This window comes from Penicillium lagena (assembly GCF_028827675.1).
Source record: "Penicillium lagena strain IBT 129212 chromosome Unknown utg000007l_segment0_segment0, whole genome shotgun sequence".
NCBI classification, from domain to species: domain Eukaryota; kingdom Fungi; phylum Ascomycota; class Eurotiomycetes; order Eurotiales; family Aspergillaceae; genus Penicillium; species Penicillium lagena.
In genome coordinates this window covers 1,892,520-1,905,461 of record NW_026623228.1, presented here as the reverse complement: position 1 = coordinate 1,905,461, position 12,942 = coordinate 1,892,520, and the positions used below count along the sequence as shown (strand labels likewise).

Here is a 12,942-nt window from a genome sequence, read left to right as displayed (position 1 = left end):
GTCCTCGGGCAATCATGGTGAGAATGATTTTGAAATATTCAGTGTTCTGGTGCGTGACTAACAATCAAGGGGATGCAGTCGGCTCAGAACTCCGCGGGCATCCAGACCCTCCTCGACGTACGTCTTTGGGACCGGACTCCAGACATGGCTTGTAGATACTGATCGCAGACACGACTTTTAGGCCGAGAGAGAGGCTCAGAAGATTGTTCAGCAATGTGAGTTCCCCTACTCTGCTCCCAAAACTCCCGATCACTGACAGGTTTCATCGTCCAGCTCGAGAATGTACGTCCTTCGGATCTCCCCCGCTCGGCATGCACAATTAATAACATACCCACCACGCAGATCGCACCAAGCGGATAAGAGACGCCAAGGCCGAGGCACAGAAGGAGATTGAAGAGTACCGGAAGCAGAAGGAGGACGAGTTCAAGAAGTTCGAGACCGAGGTGCGCTACAGTTCAGCGAGCTACGCGTTAGCAATAAGATGACTAACTATTTGTTGTGTCGATAGCACTCGAGCGGCTTCAAGAAGGCCGAAGATGACGCCAACAACGAGGCCCTGGCTAAACTCGAGGAGATCAAGGATGCCGGCAAGAACAAGGGCGACAAGGTCGTGCAGGATCTCATCTATGCGACCACGCAGGTGAAGCCGGAGGTGCCGGAGAAGATTGTTATCAAGACATAGAGTTGTTGCTGTTTTTCACTTATTTGGCGGGTTGTTTGTGAGGGAGACGTGACTACCTACCCTATCAATATCCTTTTCGGAAAATATGAAGATCTCATTGGGTTATTCTGCAACTGTTCATTTATCTGTTCGTTTCGGTAAATGGCTGGTCGCGAATGCTTTCATATTTCGCCAATGATAGTGATACCGCGTCCAACAACATCCACTAAACCGTAAATACTGGCTTGTACAACCATGCCCCGAGTTTGACAAGAGCAGAAACATCATGTTCCACACCTGAGGTACAATAGTCCTCGGTTTTACCGTCGATCTCGAACGTATTTCAGATGCGTGCCAACAAGCTGGCACCCTCCGAAATCGATCAACACAGGCATGCCATCTCTGTGCACCAAGATATTGTAGGGAGTCAGATCATTATGTGCCCAACCAAGCGTGTGTAGGTGCTGAATAGCCGATTCCAGTGCCGCCATGAGTGGTTCTTTCTCAAACTTCCCAACTGCCTCCTTCAGATAACGGTACAGGTCGTGAGTATGTCTGTCCATGACCAGCCCGGTGATATGTCCTCTCACAACTCCGCAGCCGTAATAGCGGACGATGTTCGGATGCGGATGTTTGGAAATTGCTGTCATCACCTCAGCCTCAGCTAAAAATTGCTGCGAGAGTTGCTCTTCCGCATTAGTGACGCCGTGACCTTTCATAATTCCATAAAGTTCCAGATTCGGTCGCTTGAGGTAGACCTCTGAAGTCAGAGTTTCTGGGGCTTCTGTGAGTTCCATCTCCAGGACCGGCCATTTTCGGAAAGAATTTGCCGTCAGGAACATGAGTGAGAGCGTTAGATATCTGATCGAAAGTGATGTTGGCTTTTGGAATGTTTAAGTGCCCATAGTAGAGGGTTTCATCGTTTAAGACTGCGAAGGATGCATGCAGGAACTTCTCTGTCTCTGGATTGCAGCTTTCCGATATGAAATCAAGGTCGACCAAGCTCTTTATTTCAGGCGCCGTGATTGTCATGATGTTGTTTTTTATGTAGAGAGAAGAATTGAATAGTGCAAGGGGGTACGGAGACGACTATGTAGAGCCCAGGAAGGATCAGAGAAAGTCTTGCTATGAGGCTGAATTTAGGAAAAATGGTTGATAAAACAAAAAAGTCCATAACTCAAGAAAAGACGGTGTGACAACATCCTCGTCTTATGAGGCCAAAGCCGAGGAAGTACTGAGATAGTGCGGATGGTACTCGACGCTCACTCCGATATCAATGCCCAGGGTGGTCAGCATAGCAATGTCCACAGGCCGCTGCACACATGGGACACACCGAGATAGTGCGGATGCTGCTCGATGCTCACGCCGATATCGATGCCCAGGGTGGTCAATATGGCACTGTCTGATATGTAACTACTGCGGGGTCCATCAGGTAGCTGGGATGGGACCGATCCTAGCATTTAGATGCAATGACTCCAGAAATCGTGGTGCGGCACAAGAATAGAATTAGCGTAGTTCCAGCGTAATCATGGTACAATTTGAGATAGAATGGATGAGGTATTCAATATTGTAGGACAATGCTTAGTGGCTACAAGTCGAGGTCCAGTTACTGTATAGTGTCCGTATCTAAAACAAACAGAGCAAATTGGTGCCTGCGGCGCACAGCAGGCATCACATAATTGATGGGATTAGCGCATCTTTAGTTGGCCTGCAGCCATCCATCGCCTGGCTGACAGGTTGCGCCCAGTCGTATAAGGATCAAGAAAAGGGAGTCGATTCCTAACGGTACCATCGAACAAATACACAAAGCCGAAGAACACATGTAGAGCGTAGACTTGATTATATAGTCCTCGCGATCGGTGGTCAGTATCCAAAGCCCGGAACCGCATTATAGTTCGGGGACGGGGCTTTTTATACGAGGCCTGTCCAAAGGAATCCTCGAGGACTAGAAATGCCAGACACTCAACGATTTTTATCTCATGAGTTCTCTATTGCCAAAGTGGCGTCTTACTCCATCTGTCTTTGACGTTGACATCGCTTTCTATTTCGCTTCGGAGCAATCTAAACGATAGTGGCTTTGCAATTTGCTGCCAATAAAAGCGTAGTGGCCTCCAAATCATTTCAAGCTTGTACTTGCATATTAGAATACACATATCTCATACTGGACGCTCGCCGTTCCTCAAATCCAGATTGATAATTACTCGCAAAATACCCAGACCGTAATTAGAACCTGTACCTAAACTCTTTATTCTGTCGATCCGTCAAGTCCAAAAACTCGATGTTCTCCTCGTGTTCATAGGGTCTCTGATCTCGCCTCTTATTTTCCCATTTGTAATAGAACAAGAGGATCGCGGTCAGCACAATAGTAACGGAATCCACTGCCACGATAGTTATTTTCGCGGGCGTGTAATTCGGCGCATCTTTGCTGCGGAATGTAAGAGGACCAAGAATGTTGCCGATACAGAAGCTCATAAGGATAATCGCGTTCACCGTGACTTTCTTAGTATGTCCCTAGTAATGGTCAGTTGAATCTGCCGAAAGAATCGATTTGCCACAGAAGTCCCATCGAATTCGACCATGACAGTGGTGAAAAGAGCAACTTACCGCAAAATTAGCCCCAGCAAAAGAGTATGCACAAGGTAAGAATGCCCCAACAACCTGGCAAAGGTAGTTTCCGACCAGTTTACCAGCCTTATTATCCTCAGGCAAGAATGCCAGGAGCGAACCGCCAATTAATCCTCCGATTGCCGACCACGCAATAATATTGAGGCCTCTAGCGTTGTATTTGCTCGCCAGCCATGTCGCAGAGAGAACACTCAGGACAGCAATAACACCACTAGGTATCTGCAGGAGTGTTGTTTGCTCATCAGCAAAGCCGAGGCTTGAAATGACAATACTCTGAAACGAGCTCACAGCTCCATTGGGAACGCTGCCTGCTATTGTTAACAGAGCTAGCAATAAAACCTGAGGGTCTCGAAGGCATTCTGCAATTTGGTAAGGTTTGAAGTGCTTGTTCTCAATGCCAGTGTTGTTTCCTCTGATGCGTTCGATGGCCATGATTTTCTCCGCATGAGTCAGGCGCGATGACATGGGATTGTCGGGCAACAACCAGATCACAAGGCCTCCGATTAACATAGTGAGAAGACCCACAATCAAGAACATGATCTGCCAGCTCTTGAAAGTTTGGCTTTCATAGTGCTGGAAGCCAAAAGAAATCAAGGCGCCTAGGATAGAGCCTGTCCCCACTCCGATGTACCACAATCCTACTCGGATGGGCTGTTCACTCGTCTTATACCACATGGTTGTGATGATAATGAGTGATGGACTGATCGTAGATTCGAACGTGCCAAGAAGAAACCGCACAGCTACCAGCGATCCGTAGCTGTTGCAGGCCGCCGTGCAGGCAACAACTGCGCCCCAGCACATAACCATGATGCCCAGGTATTTAGCAGCCGGGAAGCGTTGCATCAAATAGGCATGTGGAAGCTCGAATGCAAGGAATGCCACGTAGAATAGAAGTGATAAATTTGCATATTGGTTTGTGCTGATATCTGTGTCCTCTAGGAGACCCATCACAGAAGCATAATTCACTATGCACTCTATAGTCAGAAAATATCTCAATTTCCAGATCGTAGGAACTTACAGAGACTCTTGTCCAGATACTCCAATAAATAACAACAGAACATCAACGGCATGACCATCCAGTCAATTTTGCGAAGCAGTGCTTTCTCATCAACGTATTGACTCTCATCGCCAACCTCCTCTTTCCGCAGGAAAGCGAGGGCTTCGTCACTGTCTTTGACTTCATCGGGAGTAATGGCCTCTTGGAACGCCGGCGCGCTTTGTGTAGGCGCCTCGGCCCCTTGAGGCATATGTGCCATCTCGGGTATTGAGATGGTAAATGAAACCAATAATGACTTAAACTGCTCAGTTGGGGCGGAGTTTTGTCGAACTCAGCAGTTTTGGGTGAAGCAGATTTGGATACGAGACTAAAAATGCTGGGTGTTGGACTATTCTTATAAGCTACGTTCTTAACTATTGCTCCTACTTTTCCTTATCACAGGCATGGGTGGCTAGGCTCGAATACTAACCCTGAAGAGGAAGGTAGATTCCGTCAAACAAAATCTCCCCGAGCGGGGTTACCCCATACTGTACATTTCCCCAATAATTTCTTATTTGGGCTCGAAAGAACTCCCCGCCCGCATGGTTATTTTGCATTCACACGAGTCTCTGTCTTTCATAGTCAAGCGCTTGATATCCTCACTAGCGTCAAATGTGCAATATTATTAGAGAGTTGTTTTCCACGCCAACTATTCCTTTTCTTCCTGGTTTGGTCTGGTGCCCGCTATGTGTATTGAAGTAGCCTCGGTCGGGAGCTATCAGTCGGCACAACCCGCCTATTGCCAAGCAAGTCTATTTTCCCAGTATGGGGTCGACAACCGATTGTACCTGGTCCATTCCACCAAAATTCGTTTACTTGTGGGGTTGTTTTTGAGCAAACATTTAATTCCGATGGCCGTATAAGTTGGTTCATGCGGTACTGCAATCATTTTAGCCTGATATATATGGTCCGCAGGCGTGACTGCGATCTGGTTCTTGGGGATAATCGCGCTGGTGGAGCTGTTGTTCGGATAGGCGGCAAAGACCCGCCCTTATCGTCGGACTTAGGGGAGTAAAGATTCCTTACACTATTGGTCATGTTAAGCCGCTAGAAGAGTCATAGCAATTGTCCTTTCTCTAAGGCCTCGTTTCTGGATCCAATATGGTTCTTTTTCGAGTCAAAGTATACATGACTGGGTCGCAAAGGCCAGAGAGTGGCATTGGAGCACCAGCGACGCAAGAATATGCCACACTGAATGTATTCTCACCATTGGTGGATGCCATCCGACCGACAGGCAATGGCAGTTTCAACACTATGTGCACGATGCGATAGCCGACCACGTAAAAAACGACGATCCCTATTTAGGCGGCGTAGACTATCGGCATAACTGCTTCCAAAATTTTCGGATTTAGGTGATTCTGCGTCGAAGTTGCACGAACATGATTTGCTCTAGAACGAGGTCAAAGAATTGAGATGGATTAGCTGCAGCTGGTACCGATGCTACGGGTGGCATGGCTTGTATTGTGAATGGCACTATATCCCTAGCCCAAGGCAACGCCGCACAAATGTGTGTCGTTTTCGGCCTTCTGTCTTGATTCTATTCTTGTCTAGTTTAAGAGAAACCCATGACTGATTGAGGCAGTTTGCAAAACGAGCTCGAGGACTACGAAACTATTAGAAAGGCCATCGAGGTGATGGAAAGCACCACAGTACCCAGAACACTTGGTGAAGATGCGGCTAAGAAGCGGATCAAGCTAACCCTATGCCGTTAGCATCAATTTCCAGGTGCGGAAAAGGGGCGGGGGTATCGGATATCTGAAATCCTTCCTTACGACCAAACTGCGAATCCGAAGCTGCGAATTGCACCGCCGAAAGTCCATGTTAACTCACTACTTGGTGGTCTATTCAAACAGACTGTTAACGGAGAGGATAATGAGAGACAAAGAACTTTGGTTGCCGATTGCGATCTGTGACTCGCAAAGTTTTCAGCCCTATCCGATTTTCGGAAGAAAAGGCCAAGACAACCTTATTTCACCTCATCCTGCCTGCTAGTGTCAAAGCTCGGTCTGAAATATTTCGCGCTCTCCTTTGGGGCAGACATAGTTCTAAACCATCATGTCTCGCCCGCGGCGTGACTCCTTAACACAGGGAGAAAAAACACTACATGACCAGTCCAACCTCCTACCCAAAAGGAAACTCATTTTCTGCCTTTGTATTGTGTCTCTGGGCCAGCTTATCTCTTTCGTCGATCAAAATGGTATATCCACAGCTTTACCAACTATTGCTGCCGACCTTGACGCCCGAAACACCATATCCTGGGCTGGAACTTCTTCGCTCTTAGCCAATACCGCGTTTCAAATGATGTATGGCCGCCTGTCAGATATCTTCGGCCGCAAGACTATCTTTATCTCCGCCATACTGTTGCTTGCTACCGGGGACTTGGCGTGCGGATTGAGCGCCAATGCAGCTATGTTTTACGTTTTTCGCGGCGTGGCGGGTATCGGTAGTGGTGGGATCACAAATCTCACCGCCATAATTGTTTCAGATGTCGTGACACTGGAGCAGCGAGGCAAATACCAAGGGATCATAGGTACCATGATTGGACTTGGGAGTGTGACTGGGCCTTTCCTTGCTGCGGCCTTTGTGTCGCGATCGACGTGGAGAGGATTCTTTTGGATGTTAGCTCCGCTTGGGGCGTTCAATGCATTGATGGCGTTTCTATATCTTCCATCGAAGGAATCAGAAACAACATTGAAAGAAGGCTTGAAGAAGGTAGATTTCTTGGGAGTACTGGCATCGTCTGTCGGTACCATATTCCTACTCATCCCCATCTCGGGAGGTGGTGCGTATTTTCCATGGAACTCGCCCATGGTAATCAGTATGCTTGCTATTAGCGGTGCATCTCTGGTCGCTTTTGTGCTTATCGAGTGGAAATTCGCCAAGATCCCCATGATGCCGAGTCAGTTACGTATTTACTTTTTCAGGATCTATCAGCTAACACCTAAGACAGTTACTGTTTACCGAAGTCCCGCCATTGTTATATTGCTAGTTCAATCCTTTCTTCTTGGCGCTGTATACCAATCGACGGTATACTACATACCTCTCTACCTTCAAAACGCCCATCAGTTGTCGAGTATTGTCTCAGCCGCTCTTCTTGCCCCTCTTGGTGGCATTCAATCAGTATTTTCGACTCTCTCCGGTTTTTATATTTCTCGGTACAGGCGCTTTGGCATCGTAATTTGTTTTGGCTTCGGCATGTGGACACTGTGGGTTTTCCCTGGCTCTATATCAAAAAAGATTTGACTACTAACCCGCACATATCCAGTGGTGCAGGTCTAGCTTTGATCTTCAGGCGACAAACAAGTCCGGGTGTCGTCGTCGTACCTCTCCTCATTATGGGTGTCGGTGTGGGTTGTGCTTTCCAGCCCATGCTGGTTGCCCTGCAAGCCCACTCAGCTAAGGAGAGAAGGGCTGTTATCATTTCGAATCGTAATTTCAACCGCAGTGCTGGTGGTGCATGCGGTCTGGCCATTTCTGCTGCTATTCTGCAAGCACGACTCCATGAGACTCTCCCAGCGGAGTATTCGAACCTGGCTGAATCCACATATGCCTTACCTGACATAAAGGGGGGAATCCCATCCTCGGTGCTAGATGCGTACATGGCAGCCAGTCATTTGGTATTTATTGTACAAGTGCCACTGATAGGATTGTGTCTTTTGGGATCTTTCTTTGTCAAGGATCATGGTCTGGCGCCCGCGGATGAAGCGCAACCAACGGGTGTACTTGAAGATGGGAATGAAGATAGAAGAGTTTAGGGTGCCGACCTATTTCACTATAACGAACATGATGCTTTTATAAAAAAAAAAGAAAGAAAGAAAGAAAGAAAACGGCCCCCCTAGGGGGATCGACGCATCTGAGTTGCCAGTGATTATTGTTCTAGTAGAAGTTTGACCGAGGTAAAATTCAGTTGATAACCTGCCCCTGGGGAAGATATGTCCAATTGCCAACTGCGACCTCGAATGCGCCATTCTGACTCCCAGGTCGACCATTCGTCGTTGCATATGGACCTACCAATGTCCCCGTAAACCCCCAGCTCAACTGATCTCCGCGTGCATATCCGTACGTCTGCATAAGATGTTGAGCATCGCGCGGCCCTGCTGCAAATGAATAATGGGTCCAGTTCAATGCCTTTACCTCGATAGTGATCGGCGTGTCAATAGACATGTATGATGGAAACGGGACCACCGTCTCTGGCGTAGGAAACTCCGACATTCCACGGAAACGGAAAAAGGGTGCAGTTTCAGCAGATTTGCTGTTTTCTCCTGTCTGGGGAAGTAGAACGATGCCTAGGTCGAAATGGAATGTTTGTACCAAGAAGACGCTGACGCCCACTTCATCTTCCTCTTTGCTGAGATTGGAAGCGTTAATGTCCAGTGTGTACGAGAACAAGTTGTCTGTCTGCCGTTTGCCGATGAATGTCTGTCCTTTGCCGCCTGTGGACACTCCATCGAGGGAGGTCAAATTCAACACTGACGAACGAAGAACCAGTGAGTTTTCGTAACCTGGCGGCGATACAAGATAAGTATCCGGTGTTGGGAGTCGCCAGTGAATCAGATCTAACGGCAATTTGGAGTTTGGCGGAAATTTATAATGATCTGGTGCATCCACGAGAGGACCCTCGCCTTCAGAGACGAGTATCGGTTCTGAGGGAAGTTCCCATCCACTTTCCAAGCCGCTCACAGGCTCAAAAATTGGCCAATCGCCCTTGTTCCAGGTAACAGGGGTCAAGACTGTCTCCCTTCCCATCGGAGAGTTCGTGAGGTCAGGTCCAGCTCGTGTAGACAAAGCGACTGCCCACCAGTTGCCGTTGACATCTTGAAACAGATCAGCATGTCCCACTGTCTGAAAGAATGCCGTTGTGTTAGTCGCGGTAAGTAATGGATTGTGAGGCGCAGGCTCATAGTGTCCATTGAGACTCTTCGATCGTGCCATGGTGACCCTGTGACCCGACCCTGTTCCGCCTTCGGCAATCATCAAGTAGTAATATCCATCTTTCTTGTATATGTGGGGTCCTTCCGGCGCCAATGCTCCCGTGCCATTCCAAGGGTTGGTCCATGGACCTGTGTGACCCGTCTGCAAGTCAATAGGCGCAGTTTGAATACCAGGCCAGACTTGGTATTCATGACTCCCGGTCACGTAGACCTGTCCATCATCGTCCCAGAACAAAGAGGTATCATATCCGCCAAATTCAAAATGCACGGGATCGGTCCAGCTGCCCGAGTCGAAAGGGTCGTTTGTGCTTATAAAGAAATTCTCCCAACGCGAGGTATTATTGATTGCCATGTTATCAAAAACCAAAGTCGTACTGATCCAGAATGTGCCTTTTTTATCTCCGTGTCCTTCGCGGTACCTCAATGTCGGCGCCCATATACCGCTGGTCGACTTTATCGTCGTCGCCAAATCAGGCAGCATCTCTGGCCTCGAAATGGCATTTCCGACCAGTTTCCAGTTTCGCAAGTCCTTGGATGCATGAATAGGTATCCCTGGGAAAGCGTTGAAGCTGCTCGAGGCACAAAAATATGTATTATCCCATGATGGAACAAATATGCAGCTGGGATCGGGATGGAAGCCTGGTAGAATCGGATTGGTATACGTGCTGTTGTGGCCATTGGCACTTGCCAAGGCAAGGCTGCTGAAAAGCACAGCTGTAGATAATGATCTTGGCATATTCACACGAAAGGGGCCAAAAATGCTCCAGTTCAACTTACTGGGATAAATTTCCCTCATTATATACTCGGTCACTCAACTTGTGTTTTCTGGGTAAAAGACAATCACCCCGCAAAATCAGATCCCCGATTGTTGGAGAAATGATAAATTACCGTACTAATTCACTACTAAACAGCCTATTTCACTGTACATCCAGAACAATCAACAGCTCTTCTGCTTCTTTTTACCTGGCTTAACGATACCGATATTTAGCCTAAATTGATGTCTTTTTAATGGCCCCACTGCCGCGCGGTATCATAGCTACAAGCTGCCATCCCCACTAAGTACCTGTAAAGGAAGGAAGAAAGATGCTTGGCACATCCTTAGCCACGCCCCGCAATCCTGCGGCATGTTGGTCAAGCTCTGGGGGAAGCGTTAGTGTGAGAAACGCAATTACCTAATACAACTAGATCGGCTCATAAGCCGCCGAAGGTCTATCAATCATTAATGGAATTTGGATTTCATTTATATCTATAGTATCTCTATACACTGTATTCAAACATGCCCTTGGCTACATACTCTCATTTCAGTCGTAAAGCATAAAATACCGGTCGCAGTGGATCCCAAAATGAGCAAAGACCGTCAGACAACCTCAGCTCTTTAATCCGGAGAAACCACTATTTTGGGTGTATCTTGAGAGCCAGGCGTAAGTGCGGTAGGGCTTGTTTCGGTTATAGATGGTGCTCGGCTAACGTGCTCTTCGTCCGGAGTTGATCCCCCAGGTATACTTCGCGGCCATGTCGAGGGATCGCCATGCAGGATTCTGATACCATGCTGGCTACCGAACTCGGATGGGCTCCCTCTTGACGGTAGCGTATTCGAATGCTTTGGGCGGGTTGGTGTGCGTGCTGGATCCGGCAATGATAAGTACCTTGACAAACCCCAGGGCGTTGTCGAATTCCCTTGGCCGTTGGATGAATCGGATTCAATACTTTCAACGAAGCTGCTGGCTCTGGATCGAGCTCTAGGAGAGTGAATGTAGGCCTTTTGAATATCAGGTAAGTTCACATTTCGGAACACCTCGCCCGGGACTTCTGGAAAAGCTTCCCCTCCCTGAGGATTAAACCCAGAATCTTCGAATTGACTGCCCGCTTTGGCAGCCACACGCATGCTCGCCATGTTAAGAAAACGAGCCACTTTCCGTCTTCCAGCTGGGTCGTGAGATTTTTCGGATTGATTGGTCATGGTGCGCTTAGTTGAGGGTATAGAAGGCTGGGTGACTGTTCTCTCCACTCCCGGTGATGGTTGTTCGTCGTTGCTTTGAGAATTGCGTCGTGAGCCTGTACTAGAATCTGCATTATCGCTTGAAATAGCACACTGATCGCATCTTGCGCATCTTCCGACAGGCTGATTCTTGGGTTCTTCGTCCGGCGGCGCTTCTCCTTTCTCTTCAGCTTCCATTTCAGCCGCGAGAAGAAGATAGAGAGATCCGACTGCGGCAAGTCCAGTACCAACGATCGGTGCCCACTGGCCTAGAGGAATTGCAAATCTCGTTCAGTAACTGTGATGGTTGTATGACAGAGGCCTCGAAGGCGATATGACGGGGATGACTTACCAACACTAGCTATTGGCTCCGTTTGATACCTGACAGGCTCACTGAAGAAATTCATCTCACCCTTGACCAGAATGGCCAGAACTGCAACGGCGAAGACTGGAATCTCGATCAGCGTGAGCCAGCTTCGTAGCCTTTTGGCAATGCCCGACATCTGCACGGGAGTAGCTCCATTTGTGCCTTCAATCGGTTGCTGATCGAGATTCTCGGTTTGCCGATCTCTACGGACAATCTTCTCCCAATTCTTCTCCAGGATCTTGATCCATGTAGACACCAGCGACAGAATGGCGGGGATGCAGCATGCAGCCGCGAGAAGCGTAGCCGTACTGAAGGTGAGTTGATGGGGCATTGGGATCACATAGATGTTGTTGGCCGAGTATTGTCGTAAAGGCGAAAAGGGGCCTTTGTCTCCACAAATCATGCCGCAGTTGCTCGTAAACAAAAATTTGCCTGTTGAGATCCATTCGATTGTCGCTGGGTCATCTGGTGGGCAACGCGTTGGTTCAAGGCGAACGAATTCTACAGTCAAACTAAGGAGCCCGGCTAGAAGGAGACCCGTCCACAAAAAGATGATGTCGCGACCGGGGTTGTTGAAGTATGTCTTGGAGAGTCTCACGGTGGCCGGCGCGGTCAAGATACCAATTGCGCACAGCTGGAAAGCCCCATAAACATCCATATCGACCGCTCCTACGAACAATTAGTCAGTGTGGTCAGCTTGAGAGGAGTGGAACGACGTCTGCCGTGTGCAAGACAAACTAACTCACCTTCGCGATGGACGGCCGCCAGGACGATCGCGTGGATAGCAGCGACGGCAGGGAAAAGCAGCGCAGCCGCCAAACAAGAATTACGAATCCATTCCTCTTTTCGAGCCAGGACACAGGCTACCATCAAAGCATAGTATCTGCAATCAAGGTCAGAATTCGTCCATTTGCGGCCAGGCTTGTTGATGAAAGAGCGGGGGGTTCTAGTCATACAGGACTCGGGTCCCGGGCCCATATTGCCCGGACACAGGCCAGGCGCAAACAACCTCTAAAACTGGAGCAGTTGTGTTAGTGGAAATCGGGTCGGTGTTGCGATGCACGAGGATATTTCCTAGCAGCTCAGCGGGCGACGGAATCGCTGGCATTGCTTGTCATCCGTCGTCGCGGGACGGTGGTCTTTGAGACGAGGGCAATTGAAGATTCATGTATCAATCCGCAGACACTGATTCTGTTTGTCGAATAGTCGTGGCCCCTGTCTCAGTAAGGTGAGGGCAGCGGAGTAGGCATTTAATAGGAGCCAAAGTATATCTCCAGCAGACCCCCGGACGAAGCGGATGCTTACCCGGGTTGAGCGTCATCAAAAGCGACCTCCGCACACATC

The 12,942-nt window shown here is 48.6% G+C and overlaps 6 protein-coding genes across 6 annotated transcripts; 2 read left to right on the top strand and 4 right to left on the bottom strand.

Moving 5' to 3' along the window:
- Positions 1 to 14: 14 nt before the first annotated feature.
- Positions 15 to 682, top strand: N7510_010300 (uncharacterized protein; the record flags this gene model as incomplete). The annotated part of the gene is made up of 6 exons (XM_056982225.1): positions 15 to 17; positions 70 to 117; positions 182 to 215; positions 274 to 282; positions 343 to 443; positions 509 to 682. 6 exons carry the CDS (start codon positions 15 to 17, stop codon positions 680 to 682), a joined length of 369 nt encoding a protein of 122 aa, XP_056830061.1.
- Positions 683 to 981: 299 nt separating this feature from the next.
- N7510_010299 (uncharacterized protein) lies at positions 982 to 1,503 on the bottom strand (the record flags this gene model as incomplete). The annotated part of the gene is made up of 1 exon (XM_056982224.1): positions 982 to 1,503. The coding sequence occupies one exon, from the start codon at positions 1,501 to 1,503 to the stop codon at positions 982 to 984; it is 522 nt and encodes a 173-aa protein (XP_056830060.1).
- Positions 1,504 to 2,884: 1,381 nt separating this feature from the next.
- Positions 2,885 to 4,542, bottom strand: N7510_010298 (allantoate permease family MFS transporter; the record flags this gene model as incomplete). Its single annotated transcript, XM_056982223.1, has 3 exons — positions 2,885 to 3,172; positions 3,266 to 4,251; positions 4,305 to 4,542. 3 exons carry the CDS (start codon positions 4,540 to 4,542, stop codon positions 2,885 to 2,887), a joined length of 1,512 nt encoding a protein of 503 aa, XP_056830059.1.
- A 1,835-nt stretch (positions 4,543 to 6,377) lies between these two features.
- N7510_010297 (MFS transporter) lies at positions 6,378 to 8,077 on the top strand (the record flags this gene model as incomplete). Its single annotated transcript, XM_056982222.1, has 3 exons — positions 6,378 to 7,221; positions 7,273 to 7,528; positions 7,588 to 8,077. The coding sequence occupies 3 exons, from the start codon at positions 6,378 to 6,380 to the stop codon at positions 8,075 to 8,077; spliced, it is 1,590 nt and encodes a 529-aa protein (XP_056830058.1).
- Positions 8,078 to 8,225: 148 nt separating this feature from the next.
- On the bottom strand, positions 8,226 to 9,989 carry N7510_010296 (uncharacterized protein; the record flags this gene model as incomplete). Its single annotated transcript, XM_056982221.1, has 1 exon — positions 8,226 to 9,989. One exon carries the CDS (start codon positions 9,987 to 9,989, stop codon positions 8,226 to 8,228), a length of 1,764 nt encoding a protein of 587 aa, XP_056830057.1.
- Positions 9,990 to 10,628: 639 nt separating this feature from the next.
- Positions 10,629 to 12,706, bottom strand: N7510_010295 (uncharacterized protein; the record flags this gene model as incomplete). Its single annotated transcript, XM_056982220.1, has 4 exons — positions 10,629 to 11,500; positions 11,584 to 12,267; positions 12,345 to 12,481; positions 12,555 to 12,706. The coding sequence occupies 4 exons, from the start codon at positions 12,704 to 12,706 to the stop codon at positions 10,629 to 10,631; spliced, it is 1,845 nt and encodes a 614-aa protein (XP_056830056.1).
- Positions 12,707 to 12,942: the final 236 nt, after the last annotated feature.